General features: G+C 31.5%; 1 protein-coding gene across 1 annotated transcript in view; it reads left to right on the top strand.

The window, feature by feature from the left end:
• Positions 1-25,591, top strand: part of LOC118182704 (voltage-dependent calcium channel type A subunit alpha-1-like) — a 454,834-nt gene that overhangs the window by 210,468 nt on the left and 218,775 nt on the right. Inside the window, exons 8-14 of the mRNA XM_085811365.1 lie at positions 1,438-1,541; positions 8,204-8,319; positions 11,204-11,263; positions 13,457-13,561; positions 16,674-16,694; positions 17,078-17,162; positions 22,527-22,654. Of these exons, the coding sequence (XP_085667491.1) occupies positions 1,438-1,541; positions 8,204-8,319; positions 11,204-11,263; positions 13,457-13,561; positions 16,674-16,694; positions 17,078-17,162; positions 22,527-22,654 (619 nt within the window). The remainder of the gene's footprint in view (positions 1-1,437; positions 1,542-8,203; positions 8,320-11,203; positions 11,264-13,456; positions 13,562-16,673; positions 16,695-17,077; positions 17,163-22,526; positions 22,655-25,591) is intronic.

The raw sequence follows: 25,591 nt of genomic DNA, 5'->3' as shown, positions 1-25,591 counted from the left end.
AATCTGAATTGTATTTAGTTATTTATTATACTTATTTCTATTCTTGCACATGCTTAAGGCTTATCAGAGTTCTAAATAAATAAATTTCCACATATACTTAAGCCTTATTGAGGGCTGGCACTAGATATCTTACCGCCTGTTGCAGTCCCTGTGGGTTCTAAATTCTGCAACTCCATGCGCCCATAAGAGCTCTGGCGCTGGTTCTGGGTTTATGTGAATAACAAATCAGTTATTCTTAATTCAAATAGTCCTAAATGTAATCTTTGGGTCTATGAGTATCATCGACAAAATCTATTTTTAGCATGTGAAAAGAAATGTTTGGTAAATTTTTCCTTGTCAACATTTTTTAGCTCATTTAACTTAAATCTGTAATCATCGCCAAGCGTAATGTCAACATAAAAGGTTACCATACTCCTTTATTATTCAATTACTAACATTAAAAAAAATTGTTTAGGCATCGCTACATGAGTCATTACTCAAGTTGTCATGTTTTGATAAACATGCGGTGATGAAAGGAAAGTATAATAAATAATGATTTGCCAGGTTGGCGTCAGATCAGCGATGTATCTTTGTGGAATGTTTCGGTTTGAGATGTGTGCCAAAAAGCAGATACGCAGCAACGGAGCCAAATTACTGATTGTACAAATTTATGCTAAAATGTTTGTTTCTTCAATAACAAGATATTTTATTTAGTGTCGAAGTGAAATTAAGAATCGGGATTCTCCATATGTTTTATTATGTGCAGAGGGGGCATCAAATGTGCATGCGTAAAGCCTAGGAGAAAAACGTTGTTGGTGGTTGTAGGTATGGATTTTAGATCATTCCGAATAATGGACGTCCGGATTTCGGACTTTGTACTTTATGGTGTAATTTGAAATTTCAGGATAGTTCAAGTGTTACTGTAAGCTTCTGAGAAATGTAAAATATAGCTAAATAGAATTTTCAAAGAAAAAATAAAAATAATTTTTAGGAAATAGGATTTTAAAAATAAATAAAAATCTTTAATATATTAAATTGTTGTCTTTGAAATCTAGTTTATTTTAAAGACCTCTTTCCCTATCCCTCTGCAAAAAGTTTTGCTATTAAGTTGTGATTGTCAGAGAAATCTAAAAGTTTGAAATGAAATAAAGACATGTTAAGATAAGTTCTGATTCCTATTCAAACAGTTAAGACTACTTTTAAATAACTGAAATGGATAAGAATTTTTAAATCAGCAAAGTAATTTCTTTACATTTTTTCCTCTTGTTGAGCACTGGCAAAAGTAAAATATTTAGATATGAAACTTAAAAATGATTCCTTTTCACAGTCTTTGTAATTCATATATGCATGTAATTTGTGAATAGTTTTTATTAATTTTAAGTAAACAGAACTAAAATTAATAAAATATAATATTTTATGATCTTTATTTATTTATTTATTTATTTATTTATATTACAGACTAATGATGCCCTAGGAAGTAACTTTAATTGGATCTATTTTGTACCTCTTATTATTCTGGGATCATTTTTTATGCTCAACTTAGTTCTTGGTGTTCTTAGTGGGTAAGATACACACTTTATTTTGATAATTTTTTTTGAAACTATTTAATAGTTTAAAAATTCTAGCACTTCCTTTTTACTGAGGCTGTACCTTTTTTTCATTAATAAAATTTTTAATTGTTTTTGAATATCTTTTTATTTGTAGTAAGGTACCACTTAAAACAAGAACTACTGAAAAACAATTATATGTATTATCTCTGTGGCATGTCTAATTATGCATAGCGTGAGTGCATATATATGGTTTTTTGGGGCTAGCTGATATGTATGTGATATAGAGGGAATGAATATGACCCCTATCACTTTATTTCGTCAGCAATATGTGACCTAAAATTTTCCAGTTGCTTCGACATGTTGGTTTTCCTGCCAATTGGTAAGAAATGAATATGGTATGAGTCAGTCTTTTGCCATGAATCATAATTAGCATTTTATTGAGAAGACAATTACAGTTGTTACAATTAGGCCTCTAAAATATTGAGACAAGCTGCTGTGTTCATGGCAGAGTTGGCTCCAACATTTTTGGTGCTCTACATGAACAATACAGGTGGTGCCCTATATGTATATATATCAAGCATATTAGTACTTTCCATTAAAAATATATTTGTTTATTAAAAATGGAAAATTTTTCATACTTGCAGCATATTCAAACCAAGCTGAAATCATTGGTAATGTCATTCATTTTACAAACCATTTGTAAGCTGAAATCATTGGTAATGTCATTGCATTGTAATTCTTCAGCAATATCATGTTCTATCGATAAAAATGCAAATGAATTCAACTTTGTTGTTGTTGCTTATGCTCACTTGTTCATGTGTCACAGTTCAGGAAATAGGAAGAAATCACAGGGTGTTAGATCAGGTAAGTACGGAGGATGAAGCAAAACAGTTGTTAAAGACATTTTGGGTTTCGCAAGAAAGTAATTCACGAGTAGGGATCGATGAGCAGGAGCGTAGTCATGCAACAGCACCCATCACTGCTCAGCCCACATTTTTAGTCTCTTCTTCTGGATCGACTCATGCAAACCACTTGGGATTTCAACGTAGAGTTATTTGTTCACAGTCCTTCAGGGGTAAATTCCAGATGCGCAATGCCCTGAATGTCGAAGAATATCTCTAGCATGACCTTTCCTTTAAAGCAATCGTGGTGGAATTTCTGCTTCCATGGACATTATGGTGATTTTTACATTGTCGATGCTCTCTTGGTTTGCGGGTCGTACAAAAAACACCATTTCTCGACTCCAGTAACAATTCTGCTAAGTAGGGAAGGATCTTTGTCAACAGCCGAGATTAAGTCTCTCTCCATATCCATTCAAATTCCCTTTTCGTCTGCGTTTAATATGCGGGGCACGATGTGTTGAAACGCCCTATGCATGTTAAGATCCTTAGTTAATATTCACTGATATGTGGCCTCTGATGTTTTCATTAGTGTGCGAAGTCATGGGGTGGCCACGGGGTTCGTCGTCTTCAGCACTTTCCCTGCCTTCTCTGAAACGATGATGCCACTCAAAAGCTTGCATTCTCGATAACGTTTCACTTCCGTACGCAGGCTTCAACATTTCGAAAGTCTCCATAGCACTCTTTCCCAAGCGAACACAAAATTTGATATTGATTCTCTGCTCAACTGACACCTTTTCTTTCTACCACCAGTTATTTCTACACCAGTTATTACCTTTTCTTTCTACCACCAGTTACCACCTGCCTACAAAAAATGCTCTCACCAGACAAACCACTTTTAGAAAAGGGGGAGAACGTAGTAACACAAAAATGTTCTCACACTATTGCAAAAAATTTTTAACCTTATAGACTCAGTCCGGGAACTTTGAATCCAACAAGCATGAAGACTACTCAGACATTTTTGCATGATAAGAGAATTCTGAGTGATCATTGATTATTAACATTTATTTGGAAAAAAAAATGAAAATAGCATAACATGCTTGATGTGGAGCTTTTCTCATCAAGGAAATACACTATGCAAAAAAATGCATTTTAGGATTAAAATTATTGAGCTGATTTTTGTTTTTTAAAACCCTCTTAGATTTATTTACTTAAGACTGTGCCCTTATTGGCAATTGAAGCCAGAATTTTTGGCACCATGGGCAACTGGTCATCTTGTCCACAAAATCTGCTGAGCTATCCAGTAGTAGTTGATTTCTACATAATCATTGAACTTCTGTAATTTGACTGATTAATTTGGTCTATATAGGATAGAATGTTAGCGTCATAGTTTGACGTTTGTAAAATTGATTATTTGGAAATACGTGTCTTGGGTGATAATATCAGCTGTGACACAATATCTTTGAATATAAAACATCTTCAGAATTATTTTTAATTGTTGAATTTGCTACAAACATAAAGAAATATAGTTAATAATTCTTGTAAATTTTGAGACTGTTAAATTTTTCTGTTGTAGAAGACAGCATGTTTTATTTTTTTAATATTTTTGATGTATTATTTGACATACTCAGAAGTACTGATTACATATATGACGCACAATTTTGAAATCTGGAGAATAAACTTTATTGCATGTAAAATGAAGAAAAGTAGCAATCAGTAACATGATTGCTACTTTTCTTCATTCATGAGAGTAAAAACTTACACTGACAGATATTAAATAATAATAATAAATAAGCAAATATTAAAAATTAAATTAATATTTTTTATAATTTAAAATTTATCTTTTCATGTAGTAGTAACAAATTATTAATGAATATTTATTATGCATCATTAATAAAATTGAGAAAATTCCATATGATTAATTCTCCATAAACATTTTTTTGGAAACTTAAGGTTAAAAATAACTGTGGCAATTTATTGGAGATTGTAGCAAATCCGTGATCAAATTTCCCGTTATTATTGCTTAAAACAAAGATACCAAATTTCAAAATGCGGCCATATATCAATTCATGTATAGCTTTGGAAATTTTGAATAAAAAACTGATTGTTTTCATAAGTATGTTTAGAAATACATATATTTTAAGATGATGGTAAAAGTTTTATAGAGCAATATTCAAAACTTTTTTTCGGGAAATTTATAAGAATTACTAAAAAATACAAATCTTGAATATAAATCTTAAAAAAAGTGGGAATTTTATTTGGCTTGAACCCAAATTTCTACCTGGGAAAGAAGGAATTAAGTAAGTTTAACTAAATATATACCAAATTCAATTAACATTGAGGAACTAAAATTTTGAGAATTGATTTTTTTAAAAACTATGCATGCGATTTTCACAAAACTTAGCATTTTGGCATAACTTGAAGCGTAAAATTGAAATAAGAAAAAAAAAATTTATATGTCATTTCAGAAAAAGTAAGATTTATTGTCAAAATACCTATATTAGAACAACAATATATGTAAATATAATATATCTCTCAAGTTGTCCTTTCAAGACATGAAAAATCCAAGTTGAATTTCATCAATTGGCCTAGTAGAATGAAAGATGAATTGTCCCTCTCCCCTTTTTTTGAGTAGCTGTACCATAAATGCAATTTTTCTCCAGACCAACTGAGATTCCTGCCTGTTGCTTTCAATACCTGCTGGCTAGGGAGTATCATTATCTCACTATGGCCAATAATAGTGCATTAATTGATGTTTACCAGGATTACACATTTGACCCTGACCCTTGAATGGTTGTGTCTGTTTGGGAGGAGGCAGCCCTGTACATTTTTGCCAACTAGTGCAATCTCTGCAGGTTGTAAATATTGTTGTTTGGTGCTTCTCTAAATTCTAAAAATTTTGATGCTCCTAAATTCTTTTGCCGAGAACCTCTCCAAAATTCTAAAATTTCTGGCATTCCCATTAAATTCTGACATCTGGTATAGCTGCATCAATTGTACCTGCTCTGGTGCTAGTCCTGTGTGGGGGGGGATGCATTTCTCTCTCTGATATAAAAAATAAGTGAAGCCCCACTTTTGTCATGTCTACATGTCATCTTATTGGATTTAAAATCGGGAAATTTTCCAGAATTTAGAATTGCTGAAGTCCCGATGATTCCAGGTCTCAGACTTTATAGTCTATGCCAAATATTATAAAAATATCTCCAAATATGTGAATGCATTCAAGGAATTGAGCGTTAGTGAATAGCCAGTGAATATGTATGTTGTTATTTGAACACTAAGTCTCGTTCATACACCTCCTTTGTTCTGAAATCGTTCCTTAAGCAGTCACTGTTTTAACTAAAATCCTAAATGGTTTGAAAAGTTCCCATTTAAGTTCCAACAATCTATTTTCAGACAGTAGCTAAATGCTGCTGATCATAGACTTTGAAGCCCTTCCTATAATAATGTTTGTCTATGGTTTAAGAAAATATTTTGACTTGAAGTACATTAGCTCAGAAAATGTTTTTAAATTATTTACATGTTTAAAAGTAAAATCTTTATTTATTTACGAGGGGTGATCCAAAAAAGTTTACAAGGCAAATGAAAAAGTATTTATTAACAATAGAAACAAGATACAAATGGGAATCAAGAGACACATCTGGCCTTCACTTTTCCACATAGTCGCCAAACCTGTTTAGGCATTTGTCTGAATGTTCGACCAACTTGTTTATCCTGTCTTGGTAGTAATCAGGGCCCTGCTCATTGAGCTCATTTTCACTGTATCCTCTGAGATGAACTGTGTTCCGGATAAGTATCGCTTCAACGCCGGAAAAATGAAATAGTCACTTGGAGCCAAATCGGGGCTGTATGGGGGGTGACCTCCCACTTTGAAGCTTTGCAGCAATTCCTGAGTCTGACGAGCTGTATGGGGCCTGGCATTGTCATTCAGAAGAATGACGCCTTTGCTCAGTAATCCAGGCCGTTTGCGCCAGACGGCTTTGTGCAATTTCGTTAAGGTGGCACAATAACGATTGCCCTTAATGGTATGGCCACGCTCCAAATACTCGATTAGGATAACACCAGTCGTATCCCAGAAAATGGTTGCGATCACTTTACCGGCAGAGGGTGTGACCTTAAACTTCTTCCTTGTCTGTGATCCAGCGTGTTTCCACTCCATCGTGGCTCTTTTGGATGTGGGGGTGAAGTGATGAAGTCATGTTTCATCACCAGTAACGATGCGATCAATGAAGTGTTGGCCGTCTGAATGATATCGCTGAAGAAATGTGAGGATGCACATCATTTGAGTGGCCTTATGCTCTGCAGACAACGCACATGGAACCCAGCGGGCACAAACTTATATATATCGCAACTCGTCGGTATCGCAACTCATCGGTTACGATACGCTGAACGTTACCATAACTCAGGTCCAACTCTGAGGCAATCTCACACATAGTTACTTGTCGATCCCTTTGGATGATTTCTTCAACAAGTGCCGTGTTGATATCCGTCCTTGAAGAACTTGGGCGGCCGCTCGCTTCCATATTGCAGTTTTCCACATGCTCCCTGCCCGCTTGATAAGAACAACACCATTTCGCTACCCGTTGTCTACTCATTGCTTCGTCCCCGTATACCTCAACGATTTGTCTGTGAATTTCAAATGCGGCCACATTATTGGCCGTAAGAATCGAGTTACAGTTTGCACCTGTATGCGAGACCACTTTTCTAGACGTTGTGCCATTACTGTCGCTAAGTGTCTGCGTGCTGATGCTACTTACTCATAGAACCGCTGTAGGACAACTAGTGCCATCTGTCAACCACCCTGGGTGGAAATATTCGCTCCACAATTATTACGTTTCAAATGCTTCTGCTTGTAAACTTTTTTTGGATTAACCTACGTATTTATTATTTGGCATATGAATTCATTAAATGAGTATGCAGAAAATCAGTAAAATTCCATTTTTATATAGTTTTAGTATATGGATTCAACTAAACTATATCATATTATGTTCCTTAATTGAAATTTATTACAACCAGTATGTATAATTTTAAAGTAGTTCAAGATTTTTCTTGTATGTATCGAGTATACAATTTTGGGCAAGCCTTTATAAAGAGTTTTAAGTTAGAGATGAGCACATCTATCATTAATTAAATATTTATGGGTACCTTGGAAACAGTTTGATGTGGCTCAATACTGAACATGCATTCCAGTTTTGACGAAATTCACCATAGGTAACAATGTGCATTTCCCATACATCTCTTCAATTATTCTAACAATGAGAAGAACTTAGAGCCATCATATTTTATGTGAATTTACTTTACATAGATATAATCATAATAAACAGTTGAGCTTAAAATATAAACTTCACAGGCACATCTTCTGGCTTCTGTATCAACTGGACAGCAGTAAAAGTTTTTAATCATCTTTAAAACAGTATGAATTTTTTTAGCATAGGTAATTTCTGCAAGAAAATTATAAGATCCTGGAACTGATGAATTTTATGGTTGTAAACATTAATAACATAATGTTAAAGAAATGGAAATCATTTCATAGCTGACATTTTTTATTTCAAAAATAAATAAATAAATAAAATTTTAAAAAATGTGTTGTGATAAAGTGGTATCTTTTTAAAAAATATGTTATGTAATAAATATAATTTCAATGTAACTGCAGAAAATATACATTAATTATGATAAATAGGAATACCCATTAATTTCAGTTAAATTTCATATATTGCCATTAATTTCAGTATAAAAATGTTAGATATGTTTTGAAAGAAAATGCTTTTTCTCTATTTATGTATGTATATAGAGTTGTGTATAAAGTTATTCATTCTTCTGTTTTTTATGTTCTAGTGAATTTGCAAAAGAAAGAGAAAGAGTGGAAAATAGACAGAGTTTTTTAAAACTTAGAAGACAGCAACAGTTAGAAAAAGAATTGAATGGCTATGTAGAATGGATATGCAAAGCTGGTGTGTATTAGTTCTTGTATGAAGTTTTATTCATTTTAAGTTTTTATTCATTTATTTCTTATAAGAAGGGAATGTATATAATTATGCATTATATAATTTTTGTACAATGAATTAGATTTGCAATACGGATAACATTTGTTTTACTAATTACCGATTTGTTACTTTGTTTGTTTTTTACTACAAAGTACTACATGATATCATCATCCTATGCAGGTATCATAAATTTTGCATGCTTGTCCTCTGTACATAATTAGTAATGCTTTGTCAGTAATAGTGAAATCTGCCAACTTACCTAGTTTGATTGTAGGCAGATAGCTGTAATCTGAGAAGGCCATCATGTTCACTAGTTCACATGTCAGCTTTATCCGTACCACTACATTAAGGATGTAATAATAATCAGATTTTAAATATGGCACCATATATTCCAAGTTGTATTCTGTATTTCGTCTTCAGTAGGCAAGTGGAGGTAAACACATTTCACATACATTTTATTTTATGATGAGAAAAAATGACTCCTCCATTGAAGAGATGGTCTACTGAACTATCTATCTTTTTTTATTATTTTTGAAATGTATGTCTAAATGAATTTAATTTTTTTCATTTATAATAAATTAAAATAATTGCACAGAATACACATATATTTTAAAATAACACTTTTATACCCTTATATTTTACAGCTCAATAAATCATTTTTGACTTTATAAGTGGGTGTCAGCACTTTGCCCATCTGGCTACTTTAATTAAGCAAATTTGAAAATTCAGTGAAACATGAAATAAGAGTGAAGTTTTCCAAGCCTATAAATCATTTGTTTGAATGAATTATAACAAAGATCAAAATCATCAATCAGTTTTTTGAGTAAACATTCATTATCAGTAAACCAGCATGACTCTGCCTTAACTGAAGTAATAACAATTCTGAAAAAAGTATAAAGTATTATTGTTGAAAAAATATATGCATAATGTCAGCTGTATTTTTGTGATTGAGTGAAAAAAGTCAGTACATATATGAAATGTTTCAAGTAAATGATATTTATTGAAGTCACTCATTCAAGCTCAAATGTTTTTCAATTATCTATGAGTATTAACTTATTATTACTTCTCACCTTCTGCATAGTTGCTACCATTAGATCATGATGAAGTAACATCTCTATCCTGAAGGGGTTGTAGGAAATGCAACTTTTCCCTCCCTCTAAGCATTTATTTAGTCATCTGTTTTTAAATGTTATAATTAATTGAAAACTTCAGATTTTGAGTATGTGGTGTTTCCTTAAACTGAAGTTTGTTGCAGTTAAAGAGAATTGTTAATCCAAATAAACAAAGAAAGATAAGGCTATTTTTTTAATTGGGACTTGTTGTCTTTTAAACAAATGCCTGTACCAGATGAAAAAACAAATCAGAATTGATCATATGTATATATATGTACCATATATTTAAAAATAGAAGTTATTATCATTATTAGTTTCATGTATATATTTAAACTATTATATACTATATATTTAAACATAGTAACTTTTGAATGACATAATTCTGATCTAAGTTGCCTGACCCTATGGTATTATTTGCATAACCACTGTTTTCCAATAAGTATTTATGCAATTCAGTATGTGAATGAAGGTTCATCAATGTTTTATATTCAAAGTGATACATATTTCAGTGTGCAAGAAATGAAATATATAGTTAAGTATTCAGTAATTTTGATAAGCATGTTACTAAAATTATGTCATGCAAGCTTTTGAAGTTTGTTCATTTTTTCATGTCATTATCCCCATGCTTTTCTGATATTTGCAAAAACATACATACTATATTTCTGTGTTTTATAATCAAATGGCATTAATTAGATAAAAAAATAGTTTGAAAATGGTAAATCTCATTTAATATAGAGTTAAAGACATAATTCAATATTACTGCTCAGTAATTGTATTGAATATATTTTTGCTTCATTTTGCTTAAAATTATGTGTTTTTGTTAGCAAACCTCTCATAGTCATGGCTGTTTCTGGGAGGGAGAGGTAAAAAAAGAATAATCTAAAAATAAAAATAAAATTTAAGTAACAGTTGACTTCATGTATCTATAAGAATAGAGAAGCCATTAAACATGGTAATTAATGCTGCAGTGTCCTACATTAAATCCAAATATTAGTGAATTCATAATTTTCATAATCTGATGCATTATTTTTTCTTTATATAATTCATAAACATTGTCATTTTCATCATCTTGCTTTTATAAATCTTAATAAGAGCCATTGTTTTCTTAAAACTTGCCTTGATTATTATCTCTAAAATTATTTTTCATGTCTTAAAAATTCATTCAAACATTACTGTCAAATTTGATCATCATATTTTACATCTATAAGTCAAGTTATATTTAACTCCAGCCATTAACTCTGCTTGAAACCCTGTATCCATTGTTGAACATTTCATTAACACACATATCAATTGGATGAAATTAAATCTGTCAGAATTGCAGTTATGTCTTTTTATCCTTAATCGAAGAATCTTCCTGATATGTTTAGTTTCCATGTATTTTCATTTATAATGTTATAAAATTATTAAATTATTTCATGACTTCACTGATAACAGTGTTTTGAGTATTCTAACTATTGTTTCTATTATAATGTAAAATTAACTAAGGCTTATATATTTAAGACTTATATATATATAACTAAGACTTATATTAATTTGTTTTCAACATTCTGTCAATAAAAGAGTGAGGAAGGGGGAAAACCTCAATAAAGTTTCAAATGTGTATGCAATGTAAAATATGTACATACATACTTATATGTAATATATATGTATGTACATACATACATATATATTTGTATACATATCAAAATTATTTATTATATAACATTGATTAATCATGTGTAAAATTATTATTCTTTCAGAGGAAGTTATTTTAGCGGAAGAAAGAACAACTTTAGAAGAGAAGCTTCATATAATTGAAGGTAATATTTACACTTTTTTAAGTATTGTATTCTTTGTATTTAAAAATTTAATTTATCATGAGAAAATATCAGTAGTTCTTACATAATTATGAAAATATGCAAAGAGCATTAATCAATTTAATGTATTTTACTTCCAAATTGATATACTACTACTGCAATAAATGCTTTGCTGTTATATGCGGAACGAAAAATGTTTTCTTAACTAGAACAACCCTCACTTTGGTATAAATTTCTTGTTTTTGTGTTGCATTTAAATAAGGATTTACGATCATACATGAATTAATATATATAGCTTCTTCATGAATAATTATACTAATGGAATTCAAAAGTCATAAAGGTTCTATAGTATTTTCTATCTCTCAGTATGATCTAATTTGAAACTGTAACAAAACATAAGATTTCAAAGAATTTTATAGCTCTAGCTATATTGCAGTTTAAATTTAGCTCAAAAGAATTATAAATAAGACCGGAAGACCTTAAAAGAATAGATTACTAAAGTTTGTTATTTTGAATTATAAGTTCATTAGGTTTTTTTTTTTATGCTGGAGACGTGAAAAATGTGCTGTATGCTTGCTGGGATTGGAACTCCGGACCTCCCAAATATGCGGCGAGTGTGCTTCCAGTTACACCACAAAGACATGCAGAAAGGAGGGAGAAAATACCATGTAAAGTTATAAAGAAATCATAATAATAATATTTCAACTGAAATGCCAAAGAATTTCAATTGCTTTATTATTATGCAAGGGAAATGGGTACATGATATGAACAGGCGAATCAGCTTGTTAAACCATGAAAGCATAATAAATTCTTAAACTAATGTCTTTTTACAAATTTATTGTCTTTATTTATAGGATTTTTACAAAATTTTAAACGATATTAAAATGTATATGCCTTCAACACAAAAAATTCTTAGAACTAACATTTGCTAATATTTTTTATGTGTATACTGTATGCTGTCGCCAATAAAGACTGCTTGGTGAGATTTGTGCTGGCAAAACAGAAAAGTACCATGAAATGTAATAGAGCATGCCATCTACTGTTTGTTGTTGATTTCAGTTTTAAGCATGTAAACTATTAAATATTAATAATTTTTCACAATCAAATTCTCTGAATCAAATTTAGTTGAGGACAGTTTAGCTTATTAATTGCTCTCGTGTTAACTCTATTGAAAAAATGACAGTCAGAATTTTCTCACATGCAAAATTTATTGGGGATGTTCTGGACACTGATTTTCTTGATTCCATTAAACAAAAGCACACTTCTATCCCCCCCCAAAAAAAAAACCAAAACCATTGGGTTATGACAGAAGTTTGTTTATTAGACTTATTCAAATGATGGAATGAGTAAAAAATTATTCAAGCTGTAATGCATTTGAAGTTTTTATTTGTAAGACATTCTTGTTAATTATGAATTTAATATGTATAATAATGATAAAAAATATTATGAGTATTAATTTAGAAATAGGAGAATAATTAAGTCCTGTTAAAACTATTAAAAAGGCATCATATGATTTCAACCACTCCACATCTTCAAGTCATTCAAGTGTGTAAACAACATGGAACTCTCTTAGCTTCATTGGATCATATGTAGAAACCTTTAAGAAAGATTACTATATAGATATTAGATGCCTTGATAAAAGAAACTGCTAAGCCAAATTTTTAAAAATGTATGGCCTGATGAATACTGCTTGTAATAAAGAGGATGGCTTGTTGCAGGGGGATAGAAGTGAAGATGAACCTCACCTCTTTCCTGCATCAACTACTTTAAACAATTGTGAAAAAGTACTGATAGGGACACTTGAGAAAGACTGATTGAAAAATGTGTGTACTGTAATTGCTCGAATGGTAAATGTGAATGGTAATAATAATATTCTTAATGCTAAATGCAACAATAATATAATAACAATCTAAATATAATACTATAATACTTTTTTTAATAAAATACTAATATTTATTATTTCATCTATGCACCTTGAATTTGAAGTAAAACTTTTTATCCAAAGCTGAAGGAATAATGAAGGTGCACTTTAGATCTTGGTATCTTAGATTTGAAGAAATACTGTATTCTTGATTTTTTTATTATGTCATATGTAATTATACATTGCATTAAAATTGTATTTAATTCATGTTTATTCTTTTAAAGACCATATGTAATTATATAAAATTTGTTGATTTTCTTTCTGTATTCATAAAGCTCGAAAGCGTACTGCTAAAAGGAAGAAAATGAAAAATATGCACAGTAAAAGCACAGACGAAGATGAAGAAGAAGATGATGGTAGTAAAGAAAGTGATTCTGTTGGTAAGTTTTCAAACTACCATTTTGTTAGAATAAGATTTAATCTAAAAATTATTCTTGAAAGAATTTATGACTCTTATGCATTACCTGATACCTTAAGGCTTCCTTTGGTAAGTGGCACCATTTGGCCTCTTTTGATGACCCTCTCTAAGCTCACAGCAACTTTTTCTCTTTGTAATTTATTTTCGTATCCAGATAAATTAATACAAGTTTCCATAAACCAGCAACAGTTGAATCAGTCTTGTCATATAGCTTAGGGATCAGACTCTAATATACAGTCTCATACAATGTTGTAGTTCCATAGAATGCTGTCTTTTTTATGTATTATTTCGTTTGTTAGGAGTTAGCACTTCTCAAATATTTGGCAATGTGCCATAATGTTGCAAATATCACACAATAGTTTTATTTTAATTAGCTGGTTAAATCCCAGATATCTATAATTATATAAGTGTTGTTGTAAAAAAGTGCAAATATATATTGTTTCCAACAACTTGCTACAAATATTGCATGAAATTGAACATTTAATCTATACAAGATTTAGAAAATATTTATAAATACGGGTTTCAAAACCTGCATATGTGGAAACCTATAACAAAATTGAATTGCATAACACTAAACTATCAGTTAATATATATATATGTTAGTTTTATTATCAGTTTATAAGAAATATATTGTTAAATATATCGGTAAATACTTATTTAATTTGCATAACTTTACTATAAATTTTACAATGTAGATTCTTTTCACTTATAACATGCTTATAATGATCAGTGTGACTATTTATGATATGCTTGTTCCACTGTCTCATAAATTTTTATTGTTAACGAAGAGTATACAGCATCAGTAATTTTCATACCAAGTTTTTCCACTATTGCCAAATGATAATTCAGATGTTTAATTCTGTAGAGTGTTGTAATGAATAAAAGAGGATTAAGTTGTGAGCAGTGGTATGTGCAGGGTTTAATATCTGCAAAAGTTATATTCATGCAAAATTCATTAAAATATACTTAATAAATAATTTCATTAAAACTAAATAGTAGTAATTTAATGATGGTATAATTGCTGCCTTTTTGCCTGAAAATCTTTCATTAAAATAAGTACTAGATAAAGTGATCGAAATAAGTTCCTGCTGGGTATGTTCATGGATTTTGCAATATATATTGGCATGAAACTTCTCATTTAGAAATAACTAGAACCTCATAAATACTATTTGAAATTTTAGTACTTGCATACTATGCCGTCGGGCGTGACACTGTCGCCAATCAATGTTGTTCTAGCTCCAATTACTGGATAAACATGATATCCCAATACACTCATAACATCCGTGCTTTCATTTAATACCCTGGTAGTAACTGCATTCCAGTATATATTTAGAGCTAGTCAAAAGAATTAATATCAGTTGAATGAGGGAAAAACAGCTGGATATCATCAACAAAACATTAATATATTTGAACAATCATCTGCGGGAAGTTTGTACTCACAGCATTCTAAACAGCGCTTCTGCGAAAAGCGGAGGGCCTAACAATTAATAGGATTTGATAAAAGTCTTTTTTATGAAGCAGGTTGACTACTTCTGCAGTAGTGGCTATTTTATGGATTGTGCAGAGAGAATGTTTTATTGTAAGAGTTGCAAATAAAAGTGAGGCTCAATTTTCCTGAAATGATTTGCACAGCTTTAGAGGGATTTTCATCAGCTTTCATGACTCAATGATTGCCAACTTTCATGGTCGATGGGATAATACATATGCACTGGAATTATTACTCTATGATATCATGTTGAGGATACTTTTATATTATTCACAAAAACTAAAACTTCTCCAACAACAGAATTGAAACTGTTTTCATAAATCTTTGCACCTTACTTTATGAAGCTTAATTTAAAATATATGTTCAGCATCAGTGTTTAAAAGAATAAAGGCCTATTTTTAGAGAGTATGTGTTTTATTCTTGTGAAAGTAAATCGCTAAGAATATTAATAATTTTTATACTTTTCAACATTAAAAAACATAGTGCATAATTACTCCTAGAATAATATAAAATAATTTGCATTTCATTTCATTATAAAGGCTGACACTAAAAAGTTTTAAGATTGCCTCTGTTTCTCTTTTTCAATATCAGATGTGGTAACTCTGTACTGGGCTTACTGAAGCGTTTAAATCTGTAGTTGAACCATGGCCTTCAACTGCAGAAAATGGAAACGTTTAGTATGTTTTGTTGAGATAGGTTAGGAAGACACTTATATGACAGAGAGAGTAATTAAGTTTTGTGTTAAACTTGAAAACAGCTGTAACAAGACACTTTAAATGTTATAGTACATATTCAGAGATGAACCTTGAAAACCATTTATCTAGACCTATAATGCCCTGCTTAACATTGCTGCTGTGGTTATTAACAGTTTCATCTGTCAATGCTATGGTATCCTATATACGCCCTAGACTTAATGATATTTGATTTCTGCAAATTCTTAGTATTAAAAAAGGTAATTACATGAAAAGAAATTCTCTTTAGATGAGGAAATGAAAAGCATTATTCTCACATTGCTAAAGAGGATGATGCAAAACAGTTTTTATTTTATGTTTTTGATTTATTTATAAATTACTATAAAAAGTGGAATTCAATGTGAAAGACTAAAATTTTAAAAAGAAAAGAATACAGGACCCATCATTTTTCACCACCATTGGACCCACCATTGATTGTGAAAGAACAATTTGTCTTAAATTTTCTCAGTCAGCTTATATAATAACATCAGACTTTTCAGCATGTATATAGCTCCTGCATCTATATAAACTTTGAAATGAATGTAAGATTTGAGACAGTTATTATGTTCAGAGCACATTTATATAGTTCAGGTTCATTATATCTTAATCCGATGTTAAAACTTAAAAAAAACTTGGTTTTTTTTTTGGAATTTAAGTAACTAGCAATAATGGAGATCTGCAGAAAGGAAGGGAAGAAAATAAAATGTATAAAAGTAAATGTTGTCCTAACTGTGAAAAATGTTTTATGAATATCTTCCATTTTTTAAGGAAAGTAGAATTTTTGTTTTTCTTTTCTGTAAATTAAATGTTTTTTTTTTTTTTTTTTTTACTTATCTTGCTTGTCATGGATTTTTCAGCTAAAAAGGAAAAATTAAAAGGTGAGATCTAAATTTAGTAATTTATTTTATAAATTGCAAATTTCTATTCTTATGTGTTCTTAATCTGTGAATATTACATTCTAACATGGATATTTGATAAACTACATTAATGTTTAGCAATAATCTTCTGATAAAAATCATGACAATTTTGTTGTTATAATCATCTTAGTGTGTGAATACTATTTTATTGGCATTATATTATCTGTATAATTAATAGCAGCAAGATAATAATTTTGTTTCTTAAAAGGAAAGCATAGTTGAGATAAGAATTTTGTTTAATGTGTATTTAATTACAATTATATATTCTTTTTGTATTAAGGAGTTATTTGGAAGAAAATGAAATTATTTCCCAAAAATATACTAATTAAATAGTATGGTTTCAGGGTTGGCTAGGGCTTCCTATTTCAAGGCCAAAATAAAGAACAAAGGAGCATGTAAAGCCTTTTGGCGTGTAGAAAAACGAATAAGGTAATTTTAGAATGATTTTTTTTAGTTTTCTTTCAGTATATTTTATGTATTAAAATATGAAAATAATATTCGAATATACAGTAGACTCTTAATTAACTGACTTCTATATCATTAAACCTTAGGCCTGGTAAATGAAAGACTAGTTAATTCAAAAAATTATGAAAAATATAATTTATAGGTTATAAATCTTATAAAAGTCTGTTTGTACATAATATAGAAGTATTTTATGAAACATTTAACAAATATTTTTTTAGATGTTTCATCAATCACCAGTAAAAAATCATAATTTTTTTAATCTCTTTCTCCTTTTTTGTTTCTTATTTTAAAAGAAATTCACATCACTTTATTAAAAAAAAATAATATCATTTACAGATGGATTGTTTTGCAGTTCAATATCGTATTCTTTTATATATATCCATGATATGTCATCAGTAATTTCACTGTTTTAGCTTCTTCATAGGGTATGTTTTTGAAAGCTTTTTCATTTTTGTTTTGTGTGTTCATCTATATAAGAGATTTCTGGTGTCTTTCCTGGTCAATCCCTAGGTTCTTCCAACATTCAATTTAGTACATATTCATTTCACATGCTTTGCATTATCATTATGATCCAACTCTTAATTTTGTTTCTGTAGTTCATGTATATGGATGTCTGGTGGCGTAGTTGCTAGCGTGTCGCGCAGCAGACCAGGTCTAGGGTTCGATCCTTGGGCTGGGCAAAGTTGCCTCTCACCACTTGAGTGGGTCAATAAAATGAGTACCAAGTTTGCTTGGGGACTAACCACCAGAGCTGCTGCGACAAGCTGACCACTTATCCAGGGCATATGCTCATGCACTCCTGGACCCACAGTCTAGAAAGCAGATATCAGAACACTGCAGGCCATGGCTCTCTAAGGGTGTTTGTGCCTCTAAATTTAGTTTAGTTTTAGTTCATATATATATCTCCCTGTGTTAAGTTTTTCATTTCAAATTACTGTAAATTAAAGTAATGATAAAAAATACGTATGCAGAATGATTATGATTGAAAAGGCACAGATATATCATATCACTAACTGAAGCCTAAGCTGAATAACTTTCAGAACTATGATTAGCAATGCTCTTTTTAACTTTGCTTTATTTTCAGAAAGAAATGATACAGTATTTTGTTTTATCCACATTGTTTTAGCTGTTGTGCCATTTGAAACTCATATCAGTGAAGTGGGGTGGAGAATGTTTATTCTTGTGATATGTTGTAAGATGAAGCAATAAAAGTGTACACATAGTTGTTAAAGTGACAAACAAGTAGCGAATGGTAATTTCTTGTATGTAAGTGCAATACAATCTCAACAAGGCAAGCTGCATATTAAATTCATGCAAAACATTGAAAATAACAATAGTAAGTGATTGACAAAAGAAAAGAAAAATAGCTAAATGTAACACTATACATGGGAAATTACAAAACAAGAGAATTACAAAACAAGAGAAACTCACCCGCAGAGTTATGATGTAAAAACCTTTATGTAACTTGAATTTGACTTAAATTTGTAAATTAATGGAATATAACTTATTTATTATTGTATGTATATATATATATATATGTGTGTGTGTGTTTGTGTGTGTATGCATACATACATACATTTTGCTGCTGGACATTAAAATTGCTACACCATGAAATAAGCATGCTATAAATGCCAAATTTGCATGAAAGATAATTTGCCAGGCAGTATGAAGGTACTGGGAGGCAATATGAAGGCATTCCAGTACATGCATGCAAAGCAGCTATGAGTAGCATGTAGAGACCACCGCATGTATAATGGAAGATGAACAATGGCACTGGACACAGGAATGGCATCAGGTTGTCTTTTCTGACAAATCCCAATACTGAATATAGCATCATGATGGAGGTATCCAAGGCACCAAGGAGAATAATGAACGTTGCCAGTTTACATCCATCATCATTATACAGGCTTAGCAGCTGTTGTGCCTTAGGTACACATTCCAGTCACCTCTTATTCACATAGCTGGCAATGTGAGCAGCCACTATTATATTTTTGACATGTTTTAGGCTTATGAGTGTGCCTTATCCTCGAGGCCTGAATGACACCATCTTTCAACAAATACATGTTGCCCATGCTGTCCTGACCTTCTTCAATACAAAGGATTGTTGCTCTTGCCAGTAAGTTGTCCAGATCTGTTGCCAACTGAGAACATCTGGTCATGGATTGCCAAGAGACTGACATGCCATTACTTGCCAGCCACTACAGTTGATGAGCTCTGGCATAGAGTTGAAGCCATATGAAATATTGTTATGTATCTGTCATTGAAGCTCAATTGGACTCAATACTGAGCTGGATTGCAGCTTTTGTTACTACAAGAGGTAGGAGCTCTGTGTACTGAATTCTTCATGCTGTGTACCCCCAGATCATATGCAAATTTAATCTTGTCTTCCATTGTACTGTATATGTACAATAAATAAGATTCTGCTATTAGCTTTCCTTCCTGGTGAAGCAATTTTAACTCTTTCGAGACAAGTGTGTCACTTATGCATTGGCCATAAACTGCATCTCAAAGTTGAGGTTGTCATGTATGAATCACTATTTAAATTGACTCTTAGGATGGGTGTAGCACATATGAATTTTTGGATGGAATGTTAAATTAGTAGCTCTTTACCACATGTAGATGTATGTCTGTTATAGTGGAATTTGTCTAAACTGGAGAATGTTGACCTTAATTCTGTTTGCAGTACTTTTTTTTTTTTTTTTTCCAGAATCAAAGGGGAAATTGTGGGTTGAATAATGTAAAGAAACAAAGCTGGCTATTAGCTAATAAAAACATATGAGGATTCATGATGCTTCTGAATACTTCTTTTTTCCCCCCTTTATGAGGATGCATGTTCCATTAATATAGAAGTTTTATTCATTCCTTTTAGAGTTTGGCTAGCATTGAGGTGAATATTTTGTGTGTCATTTAGCAAAACATTTTCTTATACTTGAAAAGGCAAGGAAAATATAATGCTAAGTTTTCAAATTACATCTGACAACTACCTGAGTGTTCCTTTCATTATCTGCCAAAAATTGGAACAATTGGACCACAAATTTAGTTTTTAGGAAGTTTTTACCAAAATTAGGCTTACTTGTGCTTATTGATCATCCCAATAAGGCAGTGCATCTTGTTAATACCCCAGTGAAAAGTGGTTTAATGACTAAGGAACCCATCGTGAAAGGGTTAATGGCCAGCAGTCTATATTTTTAAATGCATATATATGTCTATGTGTATCCATGTATACTATTCTCTTTTTGGTCATGATTGTGCATGCCCTTCAGTGTTACCTCACCTTTCATGCTTTCAGTGATAATTTTATCCTTTATTATTACTGTCAAAATAGGTTGATTTATATCTCAATCTGTTGCTGATATAATTTTCCATTTCATACATGTGGATTATTTTCAACTTTTCTGTAAAAAAATTAAGATTTTTATTTGTTAGATTTATTAATGCTATTTTTATTTGTACTTTTCAAATCCATTTTAAAAATAAATGAAGAACAACCGTTATGGTGGCAAACAAAAGACTAAACTAAGTATGTGAATATTGTTTGAATATATAAAGTGTAGATCAGGAAAAAGAAGGAATATTTTTTTTTTTTAAATTCTTTTCTAACTGATAGGTTTCAGTTTGAATATTACACACTTAGTATCTACAAATTTACGTAAATTGTGTATTATGTAATTTGGGGGCTTACTGTATATATCTGTAGTGCATGTTCCCTAGACACGTCAGTGTTTCTTTCATTATATTCTCAAGCTTTTTTAACCTGTTTCTATTTTTGATCATGCTCTATGCTGGGGGTACTTAGCTACAATATCCATTATATATTTTCTTAAATCTAGCAATATAAATTTGATGGTGTCCGCCGAAAACAGCGCAAAGTGAAAACTTCGGGGTACAAAACATCGTGGGAGAAAATATCGCAAAGAGAAAACATCGCTGTCTAAAAGATCATGGTACAAAATATCGTGGTCGAAAGTAAAGCGGTTGAAAAACTTCAAAGTTTAAAAACACCATCGTCGAAAATATCATGGTAAAAAACAAAACTTGTACAAATCATCGCGTAATAATAACATCGCACACATACATTTTTCAGTCTTTAAAAGTTGTAAATGCATATTCGCATAATGAATTGTGAGCGCAAGAAGGAAAGAGGAATATATTTATTTTTATAATTCATAATTTTGAATGAACTAATACATTTTCATTGAAAAAGTGAGAAGGAAACCTGAGCATTTAAAACTGAAAATTAATGTAACTTTTATAGCATTTAATAGAAGTTTTAAGCTTATATAGTTAACTAATAAAGGTTATAAATAAATTAATGTTTTTAGAGAGTTTTACTGATAATTTTTCATGAAAAATATATTTTAAAAAAATTTAAAAAGAGGAATATCTTTAACTGCATGAGATAACCTCTATAAAAACTCTTTAATTACTTATCAAATTATTTTCTTTCACATTTTGTTAATTTGATATTCCTTTAGTGAAAATTACATATTGTTTTGTTTCCATTTATTCTTAAATTGTAGTTAACATTTTCATGCATTGCGTGCAATCAATTTTTTTAATGTTGATTTATGGTGAAAGTTAGTTACATAATATGCCGGTATGGGATTTCGAAAACGCATGTGTGTGATGTTATCGTCATGCGATGATTTGTAGGTACTTTATTTTTTGCCTCGATATTTTCAATGATGACGTTTTTAAACTGCAAAGTATTTGAACCGCTTTATTTTTGATCACGATATTTTGTATCACAATGTTTTAGAACTGCAATGTTTTCTGATGTTTGTAGCACGACGTTTTCGCCTTGCATTGTTTTCTCTGCTACATTTCCATCCGCGATGTTTTCGGCTGTAACCAAATTTGATTTATATGCAAAAAATTAATTTACAAAATATGGCCAATTAAAGCAAAGCAGTGAAAATGGGAATTAATTGCCCTTTTTAATATTTTCCCTTTAGAGTATTGTTTAACAATTAAACTTTTTGACTGATTAAATGCTTCACTTTTTTTCTTTTTTAATATGAATAAAGATCAATTTTAAGTATTTTTTGGTAATTATATTTTATAAATATAAATGTTAGATCTTTAATACTGTATTAATATTTGTAAAATTAAAAATTTAATTTTGTATATTTAAAATTTATATATTGCAGTGAAAATTGTAAAGATTTATGTATCTATGCACTAAAACCCTTCTTTTCGGTGGCCATTAATGTCAATTTAGTCTTTATGAGTGTTAAGAATTTGTTTGTTTGCATTCATGTCAAGAAAAATTAACTTCTCCTATTATATGTTAATTTATTTATTATGTTTTTGGTTTCTTATTTTCAGGTTTTTTATTCGTCATGCAGTTAAATCCCAAGCCTTTTACTGGTTTGTGATAGTCTTAGTGTTTTTAAATACTGTATGCGTAGCAGCTAATCATTATGGCCAGCCGGATTGGCTGTCAGATTTTTTATGTAAGTTGTGTTTCTTATTATTTTTAATTTTCATCTTATAAGTCATTTAATTTGTTCTGTAGGTAATTGCATATTAAGTTGTATTTTATCAATCTGTATGTTCATTTATGACTTGCTTTGTGCATAACATAAGCTTTTTATTGCATAATAATATGCCATAGGTTACATGAAACAGTAGCCAAATAATTTTAACTTTACAAAATATTGTGCTAAGTCCAAAACTCAGGCATCCAATATTTGAAATAATCTAATATCTGACATACGGACCAATACTGTTACATATATATACGTATATACATTAGTATAATAAATAATTAAATTAATATAATTCAGGCTTAACTTCCTCAACAAATATAAGATAAAATTTAGTGGAACAACATGTCTTTAATTGCCAGTGAGGATACATTGCCAGTAGTGTATAGTGCATGCTGATTTTAATTTTGATTTAGTTAAAGGGATAAATGCTTCATTATTTCATATTTTTTAATTTATAACTTTTATATATCATCTAAGTAGATTTTAGCTGATGATCTAAAATCTGGCCTCACCGAAATCCTGAGTGCAAATCACATACTGCAGTCTTTAAACATTTTACATTTTTAAATGTTTCATTCAAAAATATATCATGATTTTAAAATTGGTGGCGAGATTTTGAAACTTCTTATTATTTGTTTTAACCAAATTAAAAATCAAACCTTAAGTTTTGTTGAGATATTTGTAATCGCATTGTTATTGGTTAATAGAAGTATAGCTTTCTGTCATGTCCGATACATTCATTAGCTTTCAGCCAGGTCCGAATTATTCCACAACAGCGCCGGATTCGAGTTTTGACTGTCATACATGTAAGACGTACATCTGCTCGCTCCTGATTTTGTGCTATTGGAACTCTTCTTTTACTAACCTGATCAGAGTGCATGCCGCTATAACAGTAGGCTGGCATTGCAATAGACTCTGATTGCTTTCCCCATTGCCATATTCTCTGCCATCCGCTCCACCATGGATCGAAGGATTGATTTTATTGCCGCTGAGATTACCAACTTAGAATGCGTCGAAGAAGCTGATGGATCTCTCTCATCTAAAGATGCACGAGACCTTAAATTCTTTCGTCGTCTCAAACTTTTCATCGACAGAGAATTGAATGCTGATCGTTCTTCTACTTCTCTTCCCAAACCAAACATCCCTGTTCCTAAGGTTAATGACAACGATTCTTCAATAACTGGAATCAACAAAACTAATGCCAGACGAGCCAGCAGCCCTGCGCGCTCAGATGAAGAGCAGTCGAAAAAATATAAAGCATTGGATGAAGACAGCTCCGATACGGACTCAGATCCTAAAGGAGATATTACTAGAAGACCAAGAAAACCCTCTCGAAAGCCTACCCTGATGGATTCTTCTGATTCGACAGCTGAGCCGACCATGGAAACAACTTCTGATAATATGGATACAGCCCCAGAAGTACAGGTCGTAGATCCTGCTACTGAAACACCAAAAAATAACATCATGGACACTTCTCCCAGTCCGCAACCAATGTTGACGCTACCATCGACCAATCCTAGCACGAGCTCAAGAAAACCACCGCCTATCATGGTTAAAAAGATGAAAGATTCAAATTTTCAGAAGTTAAAGCACTCCTCATCGGTTATAATATGCAGGCTGAAAAGAATTACTTCGGTCAATTAATTCAGAGTGGATTTAAAATCCAATCCAAATCCCCTGCGCTTTATAAACAAATCATACAGGTCTTCAAAGACAAAGGTATTCGATATCACTGCTTCGAATTGCCTGAAGACAAATATGTTAAGGCTGTTATTAGACATCTCCCCAATGACACGGACGAAAGCGAAATTGCTGAGCATTTAACTCAAAAAGGTTATAGCATCATCAGAGTGAATCAACTCAAACGAAGACGAGATGGACATAAATAAGTCATAAATATGCCTCTCTTCTTGATCGCCCTGGATCGTAAGGAAAAAAGTAAAAATATCTTCGACGAAGAAGTCATCCTAGGAATGAGGATTAAAGTAGAAAGATACCGAGGTAGAGCTGGACCCCTGCAGTGTTTCCGCTGTCAGGGATTTCACCATGCTCAGACACATTGCCACCATGAACCTCGATGCATTAAGTGTGGAGACGCTCATCAATCGTTTTTATGTAAAAAAGACAAGAATACTCGCCCTACGTGTGCGAATTGTAAGTGACTGGACACATTGTGAACTTTCGTGGTTGTGAAAAGTTTCCAAAGCCTAAAGCTCACGTTCAGCCATCATTTTATGCAGATCGAGTAATCAGTAACAAATCCTACTCGCAAGCCTTAGCCAGTAAACTTGCCCCTGAAGTGGTAAGCGAAGCTAAAACCATTCTACATGAACTTAAAAGCTTTGTTGCAATTATTCAAAATTCTGGACTTCCCCTGCTCTTCAAGCAACTAACCCAAGAAAAAAACGCTCTACCTCAAGAAAATGTGATCTCAGATAATGGGCCAACACACTAATAACGCAAATTTAATTCGCTTCATGGTGTGGAATTCAAATGGTCTCCGCAATAAAATCTCAGAACTGTAAGAATTTCTGTACAAGCACGATATTGACTTCGCCCTCATTACTGAGACACATGCTCAAAGATATTACAGTCTGAATATCTCCAACTACAGAATCTATCGCTGTGATAGAACTAGCCATCGAGGCGGAGGTGTCACCATCTATGTGAAGAGAAATTTACCATCTTGCCTAGTTAAAGAGTGTAAAGACTTTGGTTGTGAGCTTATTACAGTGTGCATTACCCTTCCGGTGTACAAAAATATTTATTTCAGTGCTTTTTATAATCCACCGCATAATGTGTTAACTTATAACCTACTAGACTCAATCCTTCCTCCTGATACTCCTACGATCCTGGCAGGAGACCTAAATGCTAAGAGCATTGCATGGAATTGCCGTAAAG

Source organism: Stegodyphus dumicola, chromosome 2, assembly GCF_044657685.1.
Source record: "Stegodyphus dumicola isolate Sdum_Otavi_A_Nest chromosome 2, ASM4465768v1".
NCBI classification, from domain to species: Eukaryota; Metazoa; Arthropoda; class Arachnida; order Araneae; family Eresidae; genus Stegodyphus; species Stegodyphus dumicola.
The sequence above is the reverse complement of the archived record's forward strand: the minus strand, read 5'-3'. Positions and strand labels throughout refer to the sequence as shown.